At 39.6% G+C, this 27,399-nt stretch overlaps 1 protein-coding gene across 1 annotated transcript in view; it reads right to left on the reverse strand.

The window, feature by feature from the left end:
* ush (Zinc finger protein ush) overlaps positions 1-27,399 on the reverse strand; it is a 462,348-nt gene that overhangs the window by 126,288 nt on the left and 308,661 nt on the right. Inside the window, exon 2 of the mRNA XM_067767030.1 lies at positions 21,175-21,219. Coding sequence (XP_067623131.1) covers positions 21,175-21,219 — 45 coding nt within the window. The remainder of the gene's footprint in view (positions 1-21,174; positions 21,220-27,399) is intronic.

The raw sequence follows: 27,399 nt of genomic DNA on the forward strand, positions 1-27,399 counted from the left end.
TTATTTGACGACCAAACGGAAGAAACCCCAATTAGGAATTACGACTTATGTTTCAGAATAGCTCCGTCCGCTTGGCAAATATTAGACGGTTTTTCTGTTGTTGTTGTTGTAGCGATAAGGTTGCTCCCCGAAGGCTTTGGGGAGTGTTATCGATGTGATGGCCCTTTGCCGGATACAGATCCGGTACGCTCCGGTACCACAGCACCATTAAGGTGCTAGCACGACCATCTCGAGAACGATTTATGTGGCCACATTAAACCTTCAGGCCATTCCCCCCTCCCCACCCCCAAGTTCCATGAGGAGCTTGGGGTCGCCAGAGCCTCGTCTGTTAGTGAAACAGGATTCTCCGCGGATAGGTGAGGTTGACAATTGGGTTTGGAGAAGCTATATAATGCGCTGGCAACCTGAAGGGTTGCGCTACACAGCCCCTTGAATCTGGTATTTTAGTCGCCTCTTACGACAGGCATACCTACCGCGGGTATATTCTGATCCCCTAACCCACTAGGGTAGACTGTTTTTCTGACCTATCTTAATTGCTGCCTTGAGATATGGCGACTCTGCCGCCTCTATTAGCTGGAGCTTTGGCCTCGCAAGCGCATAACACGAATACAGAACGTGCTCATCCGTTTCTTCCTGCAGGTCATACTTTCTACGTCCGCTTTGACTGACTAGGCCTGACTATAAGCATGTGATGCCAGAAAGCAGCGTTCAGTTAGTATGCTCATCGTGAGCCTTAAGTCTTGTCTCTTTGGAGGCATGATTGTAGGATTTGCACATGTTCTTAGCCCCGTGCTTCTGTCCACGCCTTTCCTGATTAATAGATCATAAGCAACTCCTGTCTAATTTTGATTTCTCCCAAACGGATTGCGATGTCTACCTGATTGATATTTTCTACGTAAAAACATTTTTACGATAAAGTAGCGGTTAGTCATATCCAGCAACAAGTAGTAACACGTTAAGCTCAATTTCTAAAGATCAACACTAAAATTTTAAATTCTTGGAGAGCAAGCCAAAAATATTGTGATAGTCACTTTCTCATTCCTTATTAGCTCAATCAAGATTCATAGTTTTTTTACAGACGGAAACTCGCAAACATAAATTTAGATAGGGCTTTTCGAGGTCACAAAGTCAAAGTCTAGCTATAGATGAAACGAGAGACCACGAAGGAAGCCGATACAGCGGCAAACATATGTGGGCGTCAAATAATCTGTTCTAACAGACACGGCGCCCACCGTGGTGTGATGGTAGCGTGCTCCGCCTACCACACCGTATGCCCTGGGTTCGCACCCCGGGCAAAGCAACATCAAAATTTTAGAAATAAGGTTTTTAAATTAGAAGAAAATTTTTCTAAGCGTGGTCGCCCCTCGGCAGTATTTGGCAAGCGCTTCGGGTGTATTTCTGCCATGAAAAGCTCTCAGTGAAAACACATCTGCCTTGCAGATGCCGTTCGGAGTCGGCATAAAACATGTAGGTCCCGTCCGGCCAATTTGTAGGGAAAATCAAGAGGAGCACGACGCAAATTGGAAGAGAAGCTCGGCCTTTGATCTCTTCGGAGGTTATCGCGCCTTACATTTATTTTTTTATTTTTAACAGACACACAAAAAACTCTGAATTTTCTTTTTATTTCAAGACCAGTTTTATTAGAAACAAAACTTTTTGAGCTTTTTGTGCGGTAGATGTTTAACGAAAAAACAACGTTCCAGGGAAAGACATAAATTTCTCGATACTTGGGGGATATCATGGATGAGCTCTTTTGTATGTTTTGGTTATCAGTTCTCTGAGGAATTAAAAATGTAACAAAACGCTGTGAAATAGTGAAAAGAAAAATTTGGTTTTGCCTTTGGAGATTTGTTCTCTATGGAAGACGCATCATGTAGCTAAAATCGCAGGGGAATAAAGGAATATTTTTTTTTGCATCAAAGATCAATTCTCTGAGGAAAATTTCAAATGTACCTAAGTTAAAAAACTTACCGAAGTTCGTGGGAGTGTTTTAATTTTTCTGTGGAGAGCCGTTCCTTGAAGAAGGAACAAAATTTATAGAAACGCGTAGGAGAATATGGGAAAAGGAAGGTCCAACAATTTCCTAATTTGTAGGAAATGCAGGAAAGCCTATATTTTCTGCTTTGTAGGACAGCTCCCTGAGGAATATTTAATGTAGCGAATCTATTAAAAGGAATATTTTGGGTTTTGCTTACAGATTGGTTCCCTAAGAGAGCTACATCAAGTACTCAAACGGTTAAGAACAAAAGAAAACCTTTTTTTTTGCTTTAGAGACCTGTTCCCTAAGGAAAATACAACATTGATCAAAACGCGTAGCTGGACAAAGAACAGCATTTTTTTTGCTTGGAGGATCTGCTCTTTGACGAAGGTGCGAAAGGTACCGAAACGCGTGGGAGGATAAAGAGGAACTTTTTTTGCCTTAGAGATCTGTTACCTTAAAACGGTACAACTTATACCGAAATGCGTATGAGGATAAAGAAACGTAGTTTAATAAAGAAAAACGTTGCTGGGAGAACATCATGCTCCCTAAGAAAGGTACAAAATGGATAGGAAGATAAGGAAACCACATTTTTTAGAGAATGTTCCCTGAGGAAAGTACAACATTTACCAAAACGAGTAGCTGGACAAAGAACAACATTTTTTTTGCTTGGAGGATATGCTCTTTGAGAAAGGTGCGAAATGTACCGAAACGCGTGGGAGGATGAAACGGTACAAAATTTACCGAAATGCTAGGAGGATAAAGAGACGTATTTTGTTGTATTTTTTTTTTTCAAAACGCGTTGTTAGATAAAAAAAACCTTGTTTTTTTGCTTTGCAGGATCTGTTCTTTGAGGAAGAAGCGAAATGTTCCGAAATGTGAAAAAACACACTTTTAAGAGCTTTATTAGAGAAAACTGAAAGAAATTGACTTTAGAGCTCAAATGGAAATTATAATGAAAGATCAAAACTATGACATATCAAATATCAAAATAGGATAATAAAAAAGAGAAAACAAATTTCCGAGGCAAACTCAGCATAAGCTTAAAATTTAAGGTATTACTGAACAGCGACCACCACTTGGAAAAGAATTTAAATTATCCAGCTGAAGCCCACGACAAATCAAGCCGATCAGTCGGCGTAGGTACGTGAATGTGGTGTGCTTCTCGAAAAATCCAGTCTTTAAATAAGTCATCCCCGTATTTATGGCGTCTCCTGTATACCAAAGTTGATATTCACATATACATATATACATTCTTTCATAATAGTAATTCTGTTCAATTTATCTGACTTTACTCAGCTCATAACTAACTCATACATCTATAAAATCCTTTTGGCTAATATATTTTGTGATAATTTTCGAAACGAAATTATTACATTTCGAATTAGAGCATGGAGGTGAGCGAAGGGTTATATTCATAGAAAACGCAAGAGTTATAACCAAAAATGTTAGCTGTTCGATGAGATTGTAAGAGAAAAAGCTGATAACTGTCAGTGTTGTTTTAATAAATCACGTTTGTAAAAGTGAAGAAATAAATTACCATAATATCTACGAATGCGAAGTAAATATGGTGCTCGGGGATGTCATATACTTTTGTGATTCCAGCATCATCGGTCTTGTAGAGATTTGGGTGATGTTTTGTGTAACGGAAGGGATCGGCTGTGGAAGTACTTGCACTTTTTCAATATTTGAGATTAGATGTGAGTTAGTGAACAACATTTCCTGGAGTAGAACGGAATGAGGGTTTACATGTGTGTTTTAAGTAACCAGAACCGAGTAATGAATACAAGATCATATTTTAAGTCAGTCACACATATATCGTGACTAGTCAGTATGATGGAAAGATGCGCGATAGATGTCTGAATCGCCAGTTCAAGGTTATAAAGGATGTAGGTGAGTGCTGGTGAAGCCGGTGGATGGTGCCAAAAAAGCTTGCAGAATCCTTGAACGCATGATTCTCACGACCACAACCAGCGGCTTGTATCGGTTTCACCAACCTTCGGTTGCTTGGAAATCGATCCAACGATCCGCCGGAATGCACCAACTTATCAACCAGCGACTTCTATCGGTTTCACCAACCTTCGGTTGCTTGGAAATCGATCCATCGATCCACCATCCGTATTCAACGATCCGCCGGAATCCACCAGCTTATCAACCAGCGACTTGTATCGGTTTCACCAAACTTCGGTTGCATGGAAATCGATCCAACGATCCACCATCCGTATTCACCGATCCGCCGGAATCCACCAACTTATCAACCAGCGACTTGAATCGGTTTCACCAACCTTCGGTTGCTTGGAAATCGATCCAACGACCCACCATCCGTATTCACCGATATGCTGTAATCCACCTGCCTGCCAACTTGTGACGTGCATCGATTTCACCAACCTCCGGTTGTTTGGGAAATCAATCCACCGATTCACCAACCTTTGGTTGCAGTCCACCTCCCATTCCTCGGTCAGGTCTCTGCTACGGTGTGTGTGTTTACGTCTGACCAAAATATCAGCAACAAATTGACGTGTGTTCATTTCGAAAGGAAATAGAACTTTTAACAATCTCTAGGTCCTGTAACAGGTCATGAAAGGAGTGAAGAAGGAACACCCCCTCTGGTATGCACATTTTCTACTACAGTCTATTCGGCTTCCAGTGCTAGTAAGTCTCTTTCTCTGCCCACTCAATTCATTTTTCAGTCGCTTCATTGCACATTCTTCACAAAAATAAGCAGGTAAGTATGGGACTGTCTTCGACTGTGCAGAAGACATCATACCTTTCATGAATGGGGCTGAGCAATATTATCCCATTCATAATATCCAAAAAATCGGCTGTATGAGATATGTAATATATAGTGAACAGATGTGCATACCTAAACGATTTTTAAGATAAATATAAAAAGAGGTAGGTACTTTGTGTGAGGATACAAAGTTTCACGCCTTTTGCGGTCTGCATGAGATAGCTATGACCATGAATCACAAGGGGGTTAGGGGGCTTATAATATACCCGTGGCAGGTATACCTGTCATAAAAAGAGGCGACTAAAATACCAAATTGATTTAAGGGGTTGTGTAGCGCAACCTTTTCAAGGTGTTACAAAAAAAAATAAATGTAAGGCGCGATAACCTCCGAAGAGATCTAAGGCCGAGCTTCTCTTCCAATTTGCGTCTTGCTCCTCTTGCTTTTTCCTACAAATTGGCCGGACGGGACCTACATGTTTTATGCCGACTCCGAACGGCATCTGCAAGGCAGATGAGTTTTCACTGAGAGCTTTTCATGGCAGAAATACACCCGGAGCGCTTGCCAAACACTGCCGAGGGGCGACCCCGTTAGAAAAATTTTCTTCTAATTGAAAAACCTTATTTCTAAAATTTTGATTTTGCTTTGCCCGGGGTGTGAACCCAGGGCATACGGTGCGGTAGGCGGAGCACGCTACACCATCACACCAAGGTGTTGCTAGCGCAAAATATAGCTTCTCCAAACCAATTGTCAACCTCACACCCGTGGCGAATCCTGTTACTTTAACAGCCGAGGCTCTGGCGACCCCTAGTACCTTATGGAACTATGGGTGGGAGGGCGCTATGGCTTTGAAGATTTCATGTGGTTATACTAAATCGTTCCCGAGATGGTGCCTTCATGGTGCTTGTTACCGGAACGTACAGGGTCTGCATTCGGCATAGGACCATCAACATCGGTAACACTCCCCAAGGCCTTCGGGGAGTGTCCTTATCGCTACAACAACAACCATGAATCACTTATCTCAACAATATGTGATGTATACGTAAGTATTTGATAAAATTCGAAGCTTCTAACCGGAAAAAATGAGTCAGAAATGACGGTTTATATGGGGTATATACTTCATATGCCACCTACGCATTTGGTAAAAAGGGCTAGGTGTTAAAAAGGGCAAAAATTGCGTAAAGTTTCTGACCTGAAAAATCGGTTGTGTGGGGTATATACTTCATATACGATATCAGACAACAATGAATACCCTATACTTAAGCATTTTCTGAAGTTTCTAGATGTTAAAATGGGGCTGAAATTACGGAAAGGTTCTTATCTGAACAATCGGTTGTGGACAACCAGCGACTGGATATATGCTGGTTGTGGATATATGCTACTTATACGACCGATCTGATCCCTATTTTCAGACAACACTATATGAAACATATGAAAGCATATAGTGAAGCTTGAAGTTTCAATCTGATAAATTAAGGAAGATATGAGAAAAATCTTCCACTCTGAAAAATCGGTTGTATGCTATAGTGGTCCGACGGTTCTGAAAAATGAATAATCGGACACGTAAGTATACCCGCTCACCAAGCTTTATCAAGATATCTCAAAAATTGAGGGACTACTTTGCATACAAACAGACAGACGGATAGACGGACATGGCTAAATCAACTCAGCTCTTCATCCTGATCATTTCGGTATACTTATTGCTGAGTCTAGCTATTTTCCTTTACGGACTTACAATTTTGAGATTGGTGACGATATTAATATACCATTTCATGAATGGTATAAAAATCATAATCAGCATTATCAGAGATCTAGATCTGTGCTTCAGGAAAAAAGTAGAAATATGCAGTTGCCAACTGAGTCTAATGCACTATTATAACTTTTCAGAACATAGAGCAGCATTTTGATATTATGTAATTCCCACAGATAGTAAATATTTATTTGCTGTGAGAACCACAACGACAACCTTAGCACAAGATAACAAACGTTGCAAAAATGTATCGATATTGCACTGACCGCTAGTATCAACGTATACAAGACACTGAGGGGCGGCGTCCCCTCGAGTATCGAATTGGTGGTACATAATCCAGAATAAACCAGACGAGTATGGAAGCAAGTCAGTTGGAAAATCATGACACAGTGGCGCCTATGAAACCGGCAAGTGATAGACAGCAGCAGATTAGTTTGAGTTTGAAATACGGGGACTTAACATTGAATTCTAAATTTGTGACAATAATTAGTGATGAGTAGATCAACCTATTTGTGTACAGTACTTGCATGCATTCAGTGAAACGAACCGCCGAATTAAGTAGACTTGTTTTTCCACCTTTAGGCTACGTTTATGATCGAGCGTAATCGCATTGCGCGATGCGACAAGAATCGCTGTTAACGATAAATTATGTTAGTACATCTGGAGATGTTTATGACAAAGCGATTTAGCGTAAAGCGAATTGAGTGATTACAAGCGACAAAAGCGATGAAAATTTGCAACTAAAATATTTTGATTCAGTTGAGCGAAACTAGCGAAACAATATGGATGTTTTTATTGGAAGGGTACGTGACAGGGATGGTTTTGGGGACTCACTCGGGGTCATTCCGGGATGCTTTTGGGTACACTCTCATTTGGGGACCCAGAATGACCGGGATCTTTTTGGGGACTTATTTAAAGTTGAGGATTGCGGAAAATGGGCAGCTATTGCAGCTGCAATCCATACGCATTTCAAAACTAAGTTGCCCATTTTCCGCAATCCTCAACTTTAAATAAGTCCCCAAAAAGATCCTGAACGACTCCCAAAAGACCACGGGAGATCTCCGAGGGAGTCCCGAAATTACACCAAAATGAACCACGAAAGACCTCGGGAGGATCCAGAGGGTGTCCCTCAATATTACACTTAGAAGCTTCAGAACTACACGCGCACTAGTTACGCATATGGGTATATTTTCAGGGCGTCTCGAGGGTTTATTTTTTCATTTTTGAATAACTGAATAAAAATCGAAATTTTATTGTTATTCCATATTTTTTAAATAAGGAAGTTATTCCATATTTTTTAAATAAGGAATAATAATTCAACTCTTTGCTAAAAATTTACAAAAATAAGAATGACCGATTATCATGACTCAGGATATTTTGAATAACGATAAAATGTTATTCATTATTCCAAAATGCTTGAATAAAAAATCACTCAAGTTTTCTTGAATAATGAATAAAATTTTATTTTTTATTTTTTCGTCAATCGATAATGCTAGCGAAAATGTAACAAGCGATGGAGCGTTTCTTGTCGCATAGCGCGATGCGATTACGCTCGATCAAACGTAAAGTGAGCCTTAATTATGTTTCTACATTACAGCGCTTACTATCAATAGACAAGGTAAATTGACATTCGCTCTAAATTGTTTGTTTATTAGCCTTCGTGTCTATCATTTCAATATAATCAATATCATCAAACAAGATTTTTTCTTTATATGCAAAAATATAAAACATGTATGAATGTTTGAAAAGTTACCAATCATGATATTTTATCGCTATTTAACGAACTGTCAAAGTGTCAAGTAGAGTGTTGAATAAATAACCAATATTCGAATGGTGAATGAATAAAATTGAATAAATAAAAGTGATGCTGTCAAATTGTTGGCAATGAAATAAGGAAAAAAAATGCAAAGCAAATGAATTATACATTATATTTGTGTACAGTGTACATTAGGGTGGGTAAAAAAAAAGTTTTTTTGCTTCTCTTTTGGTATAGCGAAAATATTGTTCAGGACCATTGTGAATTCATACAAGTGAAAAATCTTTCTATTCCTCCATTGCCATACCTACCTATCAAATAAAAGCTCCTTGGGAGAACGGCTGTCGCCAGTCAGAGAATGGAAGAAAGGTTTGTTTTTTTGCACGCGGTTATTAAATTGAAGTGCTATGAATTGCCCATTTGTGTTTCTTTTAAATATGTATACAGAATATCACAGGGACGGTAAATAATTATTATTTTTTGTTTCGGAGTCGAAAAAGTCCGGGTCAAAAAATTGTCCTAGGTGAAAATGTTTGAGTTCTCAGGCATCCCGATAGCAATATCATGTCGAATCATGCATCCTTTTTATTTTTCGAACTTTTTCCATAAAAGTACACATATAAAATTAAACTCAGTATTTTTATTTTTTGAGTCCGATAGAACTAGTTAAACTCGGACTTTTAAAAATAAAACTAAAGTTAAATCCGGACTTTTATTTTTTAAGGCCAAAATAAAAGCCCTTTAACTTTTATTTCCGGACTTTTATTTTTAAAAGTCCGAGTTTAATTAATTTTTAATTCGGATAAGCCGTTTCTTTGTTATCAAGAGGGACTTTTATTTTGGCCTTAAAAAATAAAAGTGCGGATTTAACTTTTATTTCCGGACTTTTATTTTTAAAAGTCCGAGTTTAACCCTTTCGCGCCGGAGTTTTATATCTGTTCCTAGGATATTTTTTTTTGCTTTTTATTTTCAAAATGTGGAAACAACGTTAAAGAAACATGTTCTGCATACTTATGTTGGGACATATTATCTCAAGAAGGTTTTATATATAATATTTGCAAATAAAAATATATCATATATATATCCCGGGAGAAAAGGCTTTGAAGAGATTTACAAGGTATAATCGAAACAGCTGTCGCCTTGTCCGTCCTGATGTCACGTTGTTTAAATTTTTCCCAAATTATTAAATAAAAATATATCAAGTTGACAAACCATTAATTTTGAAATATTGTATATTTAGTCGAAAAATATTGTAGCTTTATATTTTATTTATGATAGGGAGTAAAGCCGTTAAAACATAGTGCATTATTACATCCGGAGCAAATGTAATTTGTTCTTGTTTCCTTTTTTTGCGAAGTGCACCACACGCAGCGTCGTCGAGAAGGCCCCTTGATTGGTAAATGATCGCCTATATTCAATAAATCAATGCGTGTACCTGCCGCTGGTCTTCCCCCAGTTCGACGTGTTTTTATTTTTTTGTGTTTGGTTCCTTTCGAAATCAATGACTCAGCTAACGGTACCATGAACTGTATCAACGATATTTTTTTGCGATTTAGGTCGTTGTGAACAATCCAAGCATTTACAGTGGAAAGCATCAGAACTTTGAAAAATACTTTCTTCCACCACCTCTGAGATTTTCGATTTAGATCGTATACAGCTGATTTTTGATCGGCCAGGTCTACGGCGCCCATTATACGGTTATAGTCTATAGTATAAGGGACAATCGACTTCTTTCTTTTTACGATCCTTTTGTTTCCTGTTTACGGTGGATATTATTGATTTGTGGCAGTTCGAAATTACTAGTACTTCCTTGGAATCCGTCCAACATGTAGCCAATATTCCGTCACAGCTTTTTTGAAACTGACTTTGACCGCGTACAAGCCACGACTCGAACTCTGGAGTTTCTTTTCGATTGCACATATATGTTCCAACGGCCGGAAAAAGAATAGATTTCATTAATGAAATTGATGTGAAAATCGGTCGAATGCAATACCTACTTCCTTGTCACGAAAAGTGCTAGCTAATTTCGTAACAACCCTTTCCCCAAGTGAGCCAGCAAGATTTGGATTGGTCTCTTTACCGGTGTATACATTCAAATGGTACGTATATCCGGCCTTTGCATCGCATCGTAACCAAATTTTTACACCGCGCTTTATTGGTTTCATAGGCATGTATTGTTTTTTACTAGATCGACTTTTGAATTTGGCCATACATTCGTAGATGGATTGAAATGAACTGTCATTTCTGATAGACATGAAGCTGTTTTTCATGCATGCAATGACTTCAGCAATGTAGTAGGTGATCTTTTGCAGCATTGTTTGGTTTGTCGCAATCATTCAAATATAATTTCGAAGAAAGAAATATATAGCGATCACGAGAAATACTATTTCTTATCATTTCATTTCCCATGGAGGCACATTTGCTCCAATAATCATGTAAAGACAGCACATGATTATAGTGCATTACTATTATTACACCTAGGAATACTAATATTTCATATTCATCCATTAGGGCCCTATTAGCGTTTTTCTCTCTATTCAGTTTTTTTATTCGCTGGTTTGTACATTGCGCGATAAAAATGCACAAACTTTTTGGAAAAAACTTCCTGAATACATTGAATTCGGTAGAACCTCCGGTTAAAGTTACCAGAACTTGCGGATCTCTTTCCAAAGGCATTTAAAATTTCGGTTCAAAGTTTACTTCTTCTGTTATGTTGGTCCAGGTAGCAACGCCAACTGCTTCATTTGCGCCCGTTTCACATAGTTCTTCTTCCTCTTGAGAAAATGCACCTAAATTATCTTCCGGCTATTCTTCGTCGTCCGATTCTGTCATATTTTCTTCGTCAGACGAAGGCATATAGCTGCTCGCAGAAGGGCTAAAATCGTCATCGTCGGAGCTTTCGCACAATATGTCTGCCACCTCTTTTTCTGTGTACTTCCTCTTCGACATCTATTAAAAACAATATTGGAATAAATAAATCCCATATTAAATACATATTGGGACAATATATCCCACGAATTGAAAGTTTGTTTAAAACTCACCATTCTGAATATTTTTTTAATATTTTAGGCAAAATTTAAGCAAGTATTGCAAAAATATACACACTATTTTGCTTCACACAACGTGGCTAACGGTAAATACGTACTTTTGACAACTTTTGTCCTGCCAGATCAGCGAAATTTCCAACCATGCTGGGGTAGACTCGACCAGTGCTGCCAAATGCCATATATTTTTATTATATGATGAGGGATTTTTATTATAAACAAAACCCAAATCTTGTATTGGGACATTTCAGATACAAGTTTTCATTCATAAAAAAAAAAGATATTTTATTTCGAATGCAGCTGGGACATATTTCCCAGTAGGCGCGAAAGGGTTAACTAGTTCTATCGGACTCAACAAATAAAAATTCGAAAATAATTTTTATCTTGATCCAAATATATTTAAAATCCAAAGTTAATAGTTTTGCAAGGAATTATATTATAAAAGGAATAACAGTTTCCGCCCCTGGAATATAAGACTACATATTAATATTCCTTTCTAAAATCTAATTAATAGATTAAATGTGAGCAGCCAGCTAAGCGAACATTTTAAAATATGTAAATAATGCAATATATCAGTCGTCTACAAAAACTGTTTGAAAAACACTACTGAGCAAATGATTTAAGTAATCGAACAGCGATTTAACAGGTGATCGGGGCTCTTTACTATTATGAAAATTTTTATGAAACATTCGCCACTTGTATGAATTCACAATGTTCAGGACCATGGTGGAATAACAAGGTGATATAAGCCGTCAATGGTCTTGCTCTAAATCAGCGGTCCTCATTTAGTGAAATAATTATTGGCGCACTTCACACGTATTATTATTCTTTCGTCTTTAGTTGTCGCTGAACAAGCAGAGTGGCAACATCGGGTGAGGCTATTGGTTATTTGCGAAAAGATGTTTTGCAAACAAACGCTCATGCGCAGAATGTTTTCGTGGTTTAATGTTAACAATTTATTTTGTTTAAATTTTTCCTTAGACTCAAGCAATAAAGTAATATTTATATGGCATATTTACGAATTACTTTTTTTGTGTTAAAAAACATACGTGCATACATACGTCCTACCTCATTGATTTTTCATCAACAACTAAACCACTACCAATAAGATGAATTTAGTGTTACTCACACAGCCAAAGTTTTGATTTTGGGGACCACTGCTCTAAATTCATCTTTGTTCTGTCATTCGGCTTTCTGAAAAATGTTCATCAATGTCGTCCCCAAAAAAGTGTAGTTTTGTGAATTTTTTAGGAGTAAAATATGCTAATTTTAGTACGTTTTTCACATATTTTATTAGGTGGATGGATCCTTCTGGATTTAATTGCAGAGATTCATCATTTGAGAATCTTCGGTGAACGGCTTCCCCAAGTAAGGCCGTGCCAAACTATCACTTTCATTTTGTTAACTTTTCCAATATAACTAGCTTATGTTTAATTCGTTCACAGCTACCGAATACATTCGAGGAATGTTTTTTTCGTTCCAACAAAAAGAAACAATGGTATTCTATATATACCAAAAATTGTAAATCAATGTTACAGCTTTGCCCCAAATGTTAGCTCCTAAAGGTTTAGAGAGATGTTATAGTTATGGATTTTTGTTTGCGGCGGCCGCCATGGTGTGATGGTAGCGTGCTCCGCCTACCAAACCACAGGATCTTCGGGTTCATACCCCGAGCAAAGCAACATCAAAATTTTAGAAACACGTTTTTTCAATTAGAAGAAAATTTTTCTAAGGGGGGGTCGCGCCCGGCAGTGTTTGGCAAGCACTCCGAGTGTATTTCTACCATGAAAAGCTTCTCAGTAAAAATTCCTCTGCCTTGCAGATACCCTTCGGAGTCGGCATAAAAACAAGTGGGTCCCATCGCGCCAATTTCTAGGGAAAATTAAAAAAGGAGCACGACGCAAATTGGAAGAGAAGCTCGGCCTAAAATCTCTTCGGAGCTTATTGCGCCTTACATTTATTTATTTATTTTTAATTTGCAATATATGAACCCGGGCCGCTTCCGATCAGCATCTTCTGGCTCTAGGTCGAATGGCGCGGGCCCATCTACCCCCTGACATATTTTGGGCAAAATTAACTTGGTAACATTAGTAATACATTATGAATTCAATTGACAAAAGTTTTTAGGGGATCTTATTATAAATTAAAGTTCTAGCTCATCATTTTACCTCTTTCGGTACATGCCGTCAGCATCACAGACAGGACCATAAATCTTCCGAAGAGGAATTTATTTTTCAATTGCCTACTAAGTACAAAGTAGCTTTGGTTGGTAAGAGTTCTTCTCCGTTCTAAGCTGATATTGTTTTTGCTGTTAATGCTGGTTCACAAACAAACGAAATCCTTCACAGTCTCGAATTTAGGTCCGTCAACAATGATGTGGTTGCCCTGGCGCGAATGCCCCTATTCTTTCTTAGATGACAGCAAATACTTGGTATTGTCCTCATTTAACGCAAGACCCACTTATTTTTGTGTCTTTATCTAAGGCAGAGAAGTTAGAAATCACAGCGCGTTTATTCTGGTCAATAGTATAAATATCATCAGCATACGCCAGTATTTCTACGCTCTTATAATAGATTTTCCCACCACGATTTTGTGTTGCTGTTAGAATTATAATCTCCAACATTATGTTTACAGAAATCGCACGAAAGGGACTTTCCTTGTCTGAAGCCTCGATTGGTTTCGAATAGCTGGAAGAGATCCGTCCCAATTCTTATGGAGCTGGTGGTATTGCTCAACGATATTTGGCAGAGCTTTATTAACTTTGGAGGGAACTTAAATTCAGAAATATCAGTGCACAAACAGCTTCTTTTCGCGCTGTCAAAAGCTGCTTTGAAGAAGATGGTGAGTGTCGATTATCTTATCGTGAGTCGTCTCCAGAATCTGGCAATCGTGAAGATCTGGTCGATGATAGATTTACCAGGTCTGAAGCCGCACTGATTGGCTCCAAACAGTTTGTTTAGTATGGGCTTCAATTGTTCGCACAGTAGATACGCTAGATAGAACCTTAAACGAGATATTAAGCAGGCTGATTCCGCGGTATTTGGCGCGATTTGCGGCCTTTTTTGAGCATTTTGCAGAGCACACTGAAACTTCAATTTGGAACACACTGAAACTCCAATTAGGAGTTAATGTCTGCTCTCTGCCAACTCTTCGCCTTCGACTTTGAACAGCATGAGGGGTATTCCGTCGTTACCTGGCGCCTTGTAATTTTTGCGCCGGAATTGCCATTATCTTTTTGTCAAAGCGGGTGCCGGTACGTGTTTTCCATCATCGGCAATTGTGGTATCAGGTTCGTCTTCTCCCTCGCTAGTTAGAGAGGGGAAGTGTTACTTCTACAGCATAAGCACATCACAACTTTATACATCAGTAACCAGGTCGTCATTATTGTTCCTGCAGGAATATGCCTCGGTCCTGAAACCTTCCGTCATCCGCCGAATTAGAATTTCTACCATGAAAACTGCTACAGCAACAACAACAGGGTCAACTCTTATTCATTGTAAAAATTTATTATTTTAAGCGGAACAAGAAGTATTCAACGAATTGGTAATCTGAATAGTCAGAAAATTTGTACTTTCGTGCAAAAAGTTTAACTGAGATTTGAAACGAGGTAAGTGAGACGGTGACGAAGGTAAATGGAATGAAATCCAAGTCGTGCGTTGAGCCGGGGACATGTTAGTAAGTGATTATGTCAGTTTATAATAACCAATTAAAAACAAAAACGAAAACCCGCTTCAGTCCAAATAACAAATAGTCGCTAATAGGGCAAGTGTGCAAGCAATTATTTAATTACGGCTTACAGTCACACAATATTAAAAGTATCCCATATCAGAATAACTCTGAAGCTAAACCCGCAAAATAAAAACAATTTTTTTTTGATTTTATGTTTGAAGTGGATAATAATTTGATTTGTCAATGGCTATCCATACAAACCAAAAGGGCACAGAACCCAATACTAATGCAAATCAAAAACATCACACCGAAGTATGTATGTCCATGAAACCATTCTGCCCAAAAAGGGATGCTTAAAAATGAAGTCATACATACGTACATATTTAAATGGCACATGATGTCAACAGACAGACAACGTGCTGACAGACAGTGGGGTGGAAAGGTTATGTCAAGTATATCATAGTCAATTTCCGAACGACAAAAAGTCAAAGGATTTAAAAAGGCAAAAAATAAAATGGAAAATAGGGTTGCGTGTGAATTAGCAAACACAAATAAAACCAACAACCCACACACCAACACAACCACCATCAACATTGGTGTAAAAATTATTAAACACACACTCTAACGAACGTCCATCGCAACCCATCCTACAGATATAGATACTGTTTCATATCCTTTAATATAAATCCCTGTATGCAGCGCTGTAATTGGCCGACGCATTGGCACCAACGTTGGTTGGTGTGTTTTTAAGATAGATAAAGCTTTAGTATTAAAATAATAAAAATTGAAAGAGAAAACAAGTAAGGAAGGCTAAGTTCGGGTGTAACCGGACATTACATACTCGGCTGCCAAATTACAGTTTGCAAAACTTTTAAATTTACCTTCTTTTAAAAGTGGGCGGTGCTACGCCCATTGTCCAAAATTTTACTAATTTTCTACTCTGCGTCATAAGGTCAACCCACCTACCAAGTTTCATCGCTTTATACGTCTTTGGTAATGAAGTATCGCACTTTTTCGGTTTTTTGAAATTTTCGATATCGAAAAAGTAGGCGTGGTTATAGTGCGATTTCGTTCATTTCAAATAGCGATCTGAGACGACAGTGCCCAGGAACGTATATACCAAACTTAATTAATATACCTCAAAATTTACTCAAGTTATCGTGTTTACGGACAGACGGACGGACGGACGGACATGGCTAAATGAATTTCTTTTTTCGCCCGGATCATTTTGATATTTGGAAGTCTGTATCTATCTCGATTAGTTTATGCCGTTACGCGCTACCGTTATGCGAACATAATTAATATACTCTGTGAGCTTGCTCAGCTCACCGTTAGGCGCATGAATCGAAATAATTAGAAAAGAATTTGAAAATTTTCAAACCAGCTTTTAAGTAACTTCTCGATGAGCTAGAGACTTGAAATTTCAAACTTAATTCAGAGGTCGATGACAGCCGATGACACGATACAAAAGATTCGCTAGGGGGCGCACGGCATCAGATATTTAGAAAAATCGTACGAAACGGAGGGAATTTTGGGATTGATTTTTATGTAAGTTCTCATTGAGCTACAAGCGTAAAACTTCACAGATGAGATAAGACGCAGAGAAAATTTAAGAAAAGGAGAAAAAATGTCGTTAGGTGGCGCACGGATTGAAATATTTAGATAAGAATTTGGAAATTTGGTGTTTTGGAATCGATTTTAAAGTAACTTCTCATTGAGTTACAAACATGAATCCTCAGAAACAGGTTAAGACACCGTGACAAAGGAACGAAATAAGAAAAAAAAAGCCCGTTAGGTGGCTCACGGATCGAAAAAATTATAATTTGGAAATTTTAAACCGGGTTTTAGGTAACTTCTCGATGAGCTACCGGCTAAAAATTTAGAGCTTAATTCAGAGGTCGATGTCAGCCGATGAAACAATACAAAAAGTTTCGCTAGGGGCGCACGAACTGAGATATTTAGAAAAATGAAACGGAACAGAGGGAATTTTGGGATTGATTTTTGTTCTCATTGAGCTACAAGCGTAAAACTTAGCAGATAGGCTAAGACGCCGTGACAAAGGAACAAAAGGAGAAAATAAAAATAAAATAAAAAAATGTTAAGCACTTCCTTTATACAAATGGACAAAAATTAGCGAAAATGTCTTCTTATATAAAGACATATTCTTGCTAAACTTTGATTTTTAAATTTTGACATAGAAATTGCAAAAATATTTATAAGAACTAAAAATATAAAGATGCAGTGCAATTGATTGACTAATAATATCTCCTTTCCTACCAACTTTTCAATCCAAGTAATGTGCGCTCCACTTTTGTATTTTTACTTCTCATAAATATTTTTGCAAATTTTATGTCAAACTTTAAAAATCAAAGTTTAGCAAGAATATGTCTTTATATGACAAGGAGACATTTTTCGATGATTTTTGTCCATTTATATAAAGGAAGTGCTTAACATTTTTTTATTTTATTTTTATTTGTTGGATTATGTTGATATTTGACCGCCAGATGTCCTCTCATCAAGTCGCTTGTAAAATATCAAAATTTGGACCACTCTCTCATCGGAGGTAAATTGCTTCCAGTAGCTCACAATCAAACCAAACACGATAGAGGCCGCTGCCGTTGCCGCATAGGACCACAAATGTTTCGAGGAAATTTTATAATGAGTAGTCCAAGAAGCTTCCCATTCATAATCGACACTGTACACGATGCCGTGTCATAAATTAGGGCAGATAAGATGCTACTCTTGTAGAATGTGATTTATGTTCGTCGGGAGGGGCATTCACTTATTTCCTACTCCATTCCCACGTAGCACTCGTTGGCAATAGTTATTTTTGGTTTTCTGCTTTTTATGCTGGTTCTCATGTAGACAAAGTCCTTCGCGGTTCAAACTTATTACCGTCAGCAGCGAGGTTGGTGCCAAGACGAATATTCGACCAATTTTTTTCTATGATAACTAGAAGAATTAATTTTTTCCTGGTTCACCGAAGGACCCACTTTTTGCGCTTCTTTATCCCAGCCAAAGAAGGCTGATATAATGGATCGTTTGTTATGGCCAAACTATAGCAATGAAATTGTAGTAAGGGAGAAGCCTGGTCTGAAGCATCGCTTACTTTCGAATAACTTTAGGAGGACCTCGGAGGAAGGCTTTGGGGATTTCTCCGGCATCTAAGGGCTTTTTAAAATATGCACGTTCTTTGGAAAGCACGACTGCAGGATGGCATATGTCTTGGAAAAACAGGCTGGCCATATAAATTTGCGATGTCCGGGTCGTGCGCTGGGATTCAAGCTCGCTACGTTAAAACCACTTCCAAAGAAATGACAAATGGCAGGTCAAATGTTTTAAAAGCATGAGTTGAAAGCATGTACTTGAAATATGCGAAACTCTTTAAGTAAAACTTTCTGACTGCAACACAAAGCTGATATCACCGCCATACAGAAAATGGACGGGGAAGTCATCAGGGAAACGACCCTTGCGACGTTTAATTCAGTGGCCAGGAAAAAAAATGAAGTCAGACCCATAGTTTTGGTTTTGTGTTATTATCGTTAACAACTATGAACGAGGTTCTCCAACGTAAGGTTTACCTGTGAGGTAAGGTTTACAGATGAGGCCACCGACATCATACTTGCCGACTTTATCGCCAGGTGAGCAAGCGAGAAGGGAACCTTGGCCTCCGTTGGGGAAGGTCAGTCATCACTATGAAATCCGAGGGGTTGGAATTACTTAGACGACTTTATCTCGGCTCGAAATATGGCCATTTGAAGTTCCAATGCTATCTCCTTATCCAAGAAAAAGAGAGTAAACTAATCACAAATTGTGCAACATTGGACACAGCATCCGAGTTCCGGCTCGAGAAGGAAAGCGTGCATTGCCCAAAAGAAAGTTTTCCGCCAAAAAGGTGCTTGCGTGACTGATTATTGATTCCTACACCCGGGTCTCACACCTGTTGTTGTTGTAGCGATAAGGACACTCCCCGAAGGCCTTGGGTAGTGTTATCGATGTTGACGGTCCTTTGCCGAATGCAGATCCGGTATGTTCCTTTACCAAGCCCGACCATCTCGGCAACAATTTGTTATGACCACATGTGACCTCCTTGGCCATCCCGTCCTCACACTCCCTAGATCCATAAGGAATTCGGGGTCGCCAGAGCCTCGGCTGTTAATGAAACAGAATTCGCCACGGATAGGTGAGGTTGACAATTTGGTTTGGAGAAGCTATATATTGCGCTGGTAACCTGAAAGGGTTGTGCTACAAAACCCCTTAAATCTATTTGGTATTTTAGTCGCCTCTTACGAAAGCCATACCTACCGGGGTATATTCTAACCCCCTAATCCGCTGGGGTGGGTCTCATACCTGCTGACTGAGAGCCACCTCCCATTTGACGATGTTAAGCGCGGTATAGAGAAGCTTTATAGTGCAGCGAGGAGTAAAATGGACGGCTATCTAGAAGAGAGAAACGTGAGACAGAACGACGTGAATGATATATTTAAGCTTATAGGCATAGAGTTCAAAGGTTTCAAAACCGCGGCGGATTCCTACAGAAGGATATTGCTAGATAGATACAGAAGGTGATGAACCCGATGCACCAATCGTTGAAGACGGAATATATGTGCCGCGATCTAGCTGTTAAGAAATAAGATGGCAGTAGCCCGGCTAACAACAGCAAAGCGCTCGGATGCAACACACTGCACAAAAGCCAACGTCAAGAGTTGGTATTGAACAGTGATGCATAAAACCAGCAGATCATCGAATGCAACACATTTTTTGTGGTGGCAGGAGTGTTCCAGGAGAATGTTGGAAGAAATACGTAGGTTAACCATTAATAATTCGACGCTGTACGAAGCTCTTTAAGGCATCACTCGCATCAACTTTATTCAAAATATGGTCGGACGAGCATATCCCTTCAGTATGTTGTCTATATATGCCCCGTCTCCATCGCCAAGTGCTAATAACTGCCTGCTTAATACGTATCAGCGTTGTTCCATTTCCTGTGTCATTTTCCGAGACGAGCGGGGTTTTCTTCAAACAAAATTGGGAAACTGTTGATGAAAAATCATTCCAGAATATTTAAATTGTTCACCTTGTGAAAGACCGCTACGAGGTCTCCATTTTAATATCTTTTGTCTTAAGCGCAACTGGGTATAAAAATACGCTGAGCTTCAAATGCCTGCGAATGCATATCGCCAAACAACATGAATTTGAGTGCGGAGGGGGTTGTCGACACACACTACGAACAACGGCGTTAGGATCGAAGGAGATTAAATTTTTATTGGTAAAATAATGCGAATAAAGCACTGAGGACACATGGCTGGGGAATGTTGATGATGATGGTGACTAAAAAAGGATAAAAACCGGTCATTGTAAATGATGCTGTTGCTGCTGCTGTAGATGATGATAAACTTTGGATTTTCACACGCAAACACATACACACACATATACATATATATGAAAATTGGTATATAAAATCTGTTATCTGTTGCTTAGCACGCGACTTTACACAGACAACTCTTTTGGCCAACGCCATCGCTACAATGACCAGCAAAAAAGGGTATAGATCGAGCCCTCCCACCAGTCCATTAATGCATATACATCTGTTTATTAGTTTTAATTCTATTTTGCATAGATACATATACATATATACGAATTTATGAGAATGCGCATTAATGCGTACACATGTGCGCTTATCTAGTGCCATTCAATATCCGATTTTGTTCTCTTTTTTGGCTAAAGCTCTTTAAGCCTTTTTTAGTGCTGTTTTTAAATGCTCATGTTTTATTATTGATTGATTTTAATGAAGGTACTCACTCTTTATGGTGCTCTACCCAAGTGGCGTCTGACAGTAAAGATTCTGATTAACTTTAACTCAATTTAACCCCTTTACTGCCAGCGCGCACACTTTGGGTCATAATTGTATTTAACTCTTTTTTTTTTGACATTTTTCTTTAGCTTGGGTGTGAAATTTAATTTCGTTATTTTATTACTTATTTTGATGGTAAATTTCAATGGGTAGCATAAAGCGAGTAGAACTGTGAATATTTTTAATTTAAACGTTTGTATGCCTGAATGCACTGGACATGGAAATACATTAGAATTTTTATGGTGCCATTATTGAATTATTTTTTATTTTGTGTATCAATTTGTTTGTTTATATATTTAAGTGATTATATTGTCTAGCAAACATAAATTTATTCGATTTCGCTTTAAATGCATTTATAATTAAAGTTTAATTACATTTTTTTAACTTTACTCACCTCTGCTATCGGCTGTCATCTCGTCTGTTGTTTCAGAACCATCACCTTCAAGAAAGATGTTAAATTTGAAATTAATACATTAAAAGCAAAGGATATTTAAATTAAATAACATTGATGTAAATATGCCTAATCTCTCGATGGGCGCCATTTGGTACAAGTATGTTACATCGTAACGGGTGGGACATCTTTGGTGAAGCATTCTGACAAAACCAGTTGAAGAAAATTCATATTCTCCGTCGCCGTTAAGTTGGTGGTGTAGGTGAGGTTGAAAATTTTCCCGCTTCGCGTCCGGTCTGGCTCTTAACGCATTGAGGTAATGAGTCAACCCTCGCTTGGCCTCCCTGCGTAGCATAGATAACCACGAGACTGTTGAAGGGCGACTACACAATCGGCTCCGGATAGCGGTCTTGAGGGGGACTTTTTAGAATGGACATGACCAACACGAATCCGCCAAGGATGAAGTGCGGAAGAAGAGCGGTTTTGATGAAAATCCGTCAAATCAATCTTCAGCACTATAAGGCGGCTTCCGCAAATTTGTTGCTCTGCTTTGAAAAAGGCGGAGTAGATATAGTCCTTGTCCAGGAGCCGTGGCTGAGTATTAAGGGCAGTAAGATTTCTGGATTAAGGACTGGAAAATTCAACACCTTGGTGCATGGGGAGGCAGGTAGGCCTAGATCCTGTGTGGTTTTTAAGAAGAGATTAAAGCTTTTATTCTATTTAATTTCAGCTATGCAGACGTAACTACGGTCTGCCTCAAGCGAGGAAGCAATGAAATGTGGGTGGTCTTAGCGTACATGCCCCACGGGGACGTAGCGGGACCACCACCTGCGATACTGGGCGAAATCACCGCTGAAGCAAGGCGGAGAGGTGTTGGCGTGATCATCGGTGCCGATGCGAATGCCCACCATAGCATCTGGGGAAGCTCGGATACCAACACTAGAAGTAAGTCTTTATTTACTTTTATTGTAGATGAGGTGCTTTTTATATGTAATAGGGGGAAGAGGTCGTGAACCTCACTCTGGTTAGTAGAGAACTGAAAGGTCGGATATCTGGCTGGAGGGTTCTCAACGAGCACTCCTTCTCTGATCACCAATATATTTAGTTCTCGGTGAACGAAGAACGTCCCGGTAAAATATCTTTTAGGAACCTTAAAAGTACTAAAAGGTACCTGTATTGTAGGAAGCTGGGAGAGGTATTGTCTGCGGCGCCTACCGTTAGTTCGGACCTTCCCGAATCTGAGATAGACGTTCTGCTGGAAAACTTCAACTCGGCAAGCAACAGCGCCTTTCGACTCTAGGAATCCCGCTCATCTGGGATATCTGAGAGATGATGGTGGGGACTGGTCGATGGGTAGCGAGGAGTCCCTTTTACTGGACAATCATTTTCCCGATATCCCAGTTGCGAAGGGATCTTCGCCTGCATGGTTGGCGCTCGTTGGCCTGCCATTCCAATACGGGAAAGTCAAATAACCTGGGCTATAGGGTCGTTCAAGCCCTATAAGTCTCCAGGCCCGGATGGAATCATTCCTGCGCAACTTCAAAAGTCTTTGGGGATTTCCTGCCGCTGGTTGGCCATCATCTAAACTAACTGCCCCTGGCTTGACTATATCCCGAAGTCTTGGCACACGGTTAGGGTTATTTTCATTCCGAAGGCAGACAAAAGCTCTCAAGTATCACCTAAGGATTTTAGGCCAATCAGTCTCTCGTCGTTTCTTCTTAAGACATTTGAGCGGTTGATTCACCTGTAACTACGAGAAAGGATACCTCGGAGGTTATTGTCCGCTTCACAGCATGCGTACTGCAAGGGCAGATCGACGGAAACGGCTCTCCATTCGATTGTAAAGCAAATAGAGGGGTCTCTAGAACACAAAGAGTATGCTCTGGGTGCCCTTCTAGACATCGAGGGGGCTTTTAACAATGTCTTATCGGGGGCAATCGAAAGAGCTCTGGTGGGTTTAGGAGTCAAGGTGGCTCTGGTTGAAATTATTAGCAAACTTCTATGCTGCAGAATTGTCGCAGCGGAGTGGGGAGGGACCATAATTAAGAGGAAGGTGTGCAGGGGCTAGGGGCACGCCACAGGAGGTGTCCTATCTCCTCTCCTCTGGGTTGTGGTAGTCAATGAGCTTCTTGTGGAGCTGGAAGCCAATGGTTGTCGGGTGGTTGCCTATGCAGATGACCTCGCTATCCTAGTCAGAGGCAAATTTCTGGGCACCCTGCGCGATGTTCTGCAGGGCTACCTGGATACTGTGGCTAGGTGGGCTGAATCATGTGGATTGGCGGTCAACCCGGGAAAAACGGAATTGGTTCTTTTTACAAGGAGATATAAGATGCCCGATTTCAGAACTCCCTCGATTGGAGGGGTACCGTTGGTACTTTCTTATAGAGTTAAATATTTGGGGATTGTTTTGGACAAGAAACTGTCCTGGAGACCCAATGTGGAAGATCGGGCCAGGAAGGCCACTATTGCCTTGTACTGCTGCAGAGGGGCTGTCGGAAAGAGATGGGGACTCTTGCCAGGAGTAGTACACTGCCTTTATGAGATGGTGGTCAAACCGCTTCTGCTATATGGGGTGCTGGTCTGGTGGAAAGCACTGGACACGGCGAGCACCTCCAAAATGTTAATGTCCGTGCAACGGTCGGCGCTGATCGGTATCAGTGGCGCTCCCAGAACAACACCTACCTTGACACTGAACGTCATGCTGAACATATACGCAGTAGATATTGCGGGAAAGGCGGCTGCGGCAAGGTCGTTGGTCAGGCTTCGTGATATGGGATATGGGCTTTCTGACCGCGAACACTCTATCCTTCTTACCAGTTTCGACTTTAACCCGGACAGAACGGACTATTGTATGTCGATAACTGCTCCCTATACAAACTTCACCCCAGTCATTCCACCGAGAAAGGAGTTGGGAAGAGGAATTATCTGGGGCATGGGACCGGTTAACTTGTTCACGGATGGGTCGAAGCTGGATGGAAAGTTTGGTGGGGAAGTCTTTTGTCAAGAGCTAAATGTAAGCCGCAAGTTTAAGTTGGCTGATCACTGCAGTGTATTCCAAGCGGAAGTTGCTGCGATTAAGGATGCGGTGGATGGAATGCTATCCAGTGCTACTACAGTTAAGGAATTTAACATCTACTCTGATAGCCAAGCGGCTATCAAGGCCTTGAGCTCAGCTACAGTGCGATCGAGGGTGTTCTGGGAGTGCCTGACCTCGCTTGCGATTGCATCACATTGTTTTACAATTAAGATTATCTGGGTCCCGGGCCATAGTGATATCCCGGGTAACTGTCAAGCGGATCTCTTAGCCCGCATCGGTACAACTGAACCGAATGAAGATGGCTGTACGGATTTCGGGATCCCCCTGGCAACCTGTGGATTGCTCCTCCATAGTTGGGCCTCGAGTCAGCTCAGCAAACGATGAAATAATTGGGTTCACTAAGGCTCACCTATCAATGGTCATTGGGGTTTTGACAGGGCACTGTATCCATGCGGTGCGTCTCAATATACTGGAAACTTCATCCTGCTGCAGCTGTATGGAGGTTGATGAGGTGGAAACACCAAATCACTTTATGCTTGATTGCCCAGCTTTTGCCAGAACTAGGCGAAAGTACTTCGGTCGCGACTCACTTGGATCTCCCTACGATTTATCCAAAGATGAGATCGGTATCATTCGGAGCTTTATCGTTGCTACCCAACGATTCTCTAAGTAGCTAGATCTAAGTCACCGTTATTTTTGCTGTATGTGGTATCACAACGGACCTTCGTGTTGTCCAAGTGACCTATCCTTATCAGGGCAGCTACCACCTTGAGACAATTTACATTCAGTCAGTATTGTTATGTGAAAAAACCTAATAATATTTTAATATATATGCAAACTATAACAAGCTAAATTACTTTCAGGAGTGGAACCAAAAAATAGACTTCATCCTTAAGTGAGCTTTTATATTATGATAACTCTGCGAATAAGGAGGTTATTTCTCTTAGATACTTTTAGATATACGAACATTCGGAGAATCAAATGCCGTAGATATAATAACTTTTTCGTTAAACCATTTTATTGTAATAATCCAGAGCTTTACGGTCAAGGGTGGGACAACATTTGTTATGGGTAGTACCCCTGCAAAAATACGATTAGTCTGGGATGAGTCGGGGATGAGTCGCAAAGGAGTATGCGACCAATTCCAGTTTTATCTCTTTGTATGAGGTGAATTGTTCTCTTTTGTTTGAGCATGTCCTATGAAGAGACTAATTATACCCATTTATACCCGAATGGGATAGATAGGGCACATACCCGTTGTACCTATATGGGAACATATAAAGACTAGTCCTTTTCGCATCTATAAGGGCTCTAATAGAGTCCAGTCGCATTTTTAACGCCAATGGTAGTAGAATACAACAATAATCCGAAGACGGAAAAACAAAATTTTACCTGGCGCAGTGATAGCATATTTTTTGGTTATGTTAATTTGAAAATTAAGGCATCTCCAAAATATGAGCCAATAATAGGTGATAAAGAAGGTAAGGAGAGATTTGAAGCTGAGCCCATGATTTTAACACTAAAGCGCCGTAAAGCAAGTGTTAATGATCCGCCTCTAAATGTTAATGCAGCAGAGATAGTATAGGAACATTATAAAACTACAAAAGTTGATAGTAAGGATTCCTTTTTCGTCTTATTGCTTACTTTGGCATTGCCAGCCGAAGTCCAATTTATGAACTGCCAACAAAATGAGTTCGGTTCTGACAAAACTTTATCGCTAAAAGCGATTGATATTTTTTCGTTGTCGTTTTGTCGGGTTTGACAATACCTTGATCATAGCTCACCAACGCCGCTAAAGAAGTTTTAACAATAAACAGGCGCAGAACACCTGAGCGGGCACTGTGGGACAGGGCCTATTTTTACCCCTATGGGTGTAGTGTCGGTCAGGTCCTCTTTGTACCTCTACGGGTGCTATCGGACAGATACTCTTTCTTCGAATACGACTACTGTCGGATAAGTTCTCATTCTACCCATACAGAAATTCTTACCGATTTTATAATTTTTTTAAAGTTTAATACAATATTTTTCTTTTCTTTTTCGTATTGGTATTGTAGAAAAATATAAGAAAAACAAATATTGATAATGAAACATATGATACTGGTATATTAGGCTCGGTATGCGACTCCAGATATATTTGAAATAATTCGTTTCAACTCCATTTCATTTTTTTTATTTTACCCATTTCGTTTGGTTTTTTTTTTGATTGTTTCTTAAAATTTGCTACATAAGTTTCAAACTGACTCATCTCAACTGTACCCAAAAGGGACTTGAGGGAATCAATTATATCCCAATGAAGACAAAAGAGCTCAATCGCAGATCACTCTCTTTAGGGATGGATTTTTGCAGGGACATGTTCGAATTACAAGTATTTAATAAACTTGTTAATAATTAATAAAGTATTTCCAAGGGTCAGAATATGGTTCACGTCAGTAAATCATTTCATGTGTTAAATAAATTTGAGTTTCGGAAAATTTTAAGTGTTTTCACGATCTAAGGATTTTAACTCAGATTCAAGGGTTTTTATGGCCCTACTTCTTAGATGTCGTATGTTGACTAAATTTTTTTCTACTAGACGTAATTAATTGATGACGGCGGTCACCGTGGTGTGATGGTATCGTGCTCCGCCTACCACTCCGAAGAACCTGGGATCAAGCACCTGGCAAAGCAACATCAAAATTTTATAAACAAGGTTTTTCAATTAGAAAAAAATGTTTCTAAGCAGGGTTGCCCCTCGGCAGTGTTTGGCAGGCACTCCGATCGTATTTCTGTCATGAAAAGCTCTCAGTGAAAACTCATGTCGTTCGGAGTCGGCATAAAACAAGTAGGTTCCGTCCCGCCAATTAGGAGAAAAATTAAAAGGAGCACGACGCAAATTGGAAGAGACAGCTTTTTGAAAACAAGCTATTTCAGCACTTTACTTGAAGATCAAAAAAAGGTTTTGGAAATACATTTAAATATTTACTCATTTTGTTTTGTTGATTTTCCGACAGGGTGGATAATTGATGGATATTGGAATGATTTTCCGCCACTCCTTGTTTAATTTTGCTTCGAGACAAACCGGTTTCGGCGTTGTGTCATCACCAGTGTCGATTTTTGTTCTGATCTGTTGTTGTCGTTTGTCTTGTATATATACTTCGTAGGTACGTGAGCAGGTATTGTCAAAATGGATGTTTGTGTATATGTATGTGTAT

The sequence above is a fragment of the Eurosta solidaginis genome, chromosome 2 (assembly GCF_040869045.1).
Source record: "Eurosta solidaginis isolate ZX-2024a chromosome 2, ASM4086904v1, whole genome shotgun sequence".
In the NCBI taxonomy this organism is placed as follows: Eukaryota; Metazoa; Arthropoda; class Insecta; order Diptera; family Tephritidae; genus Eurosta; species Eurosta solidaginis.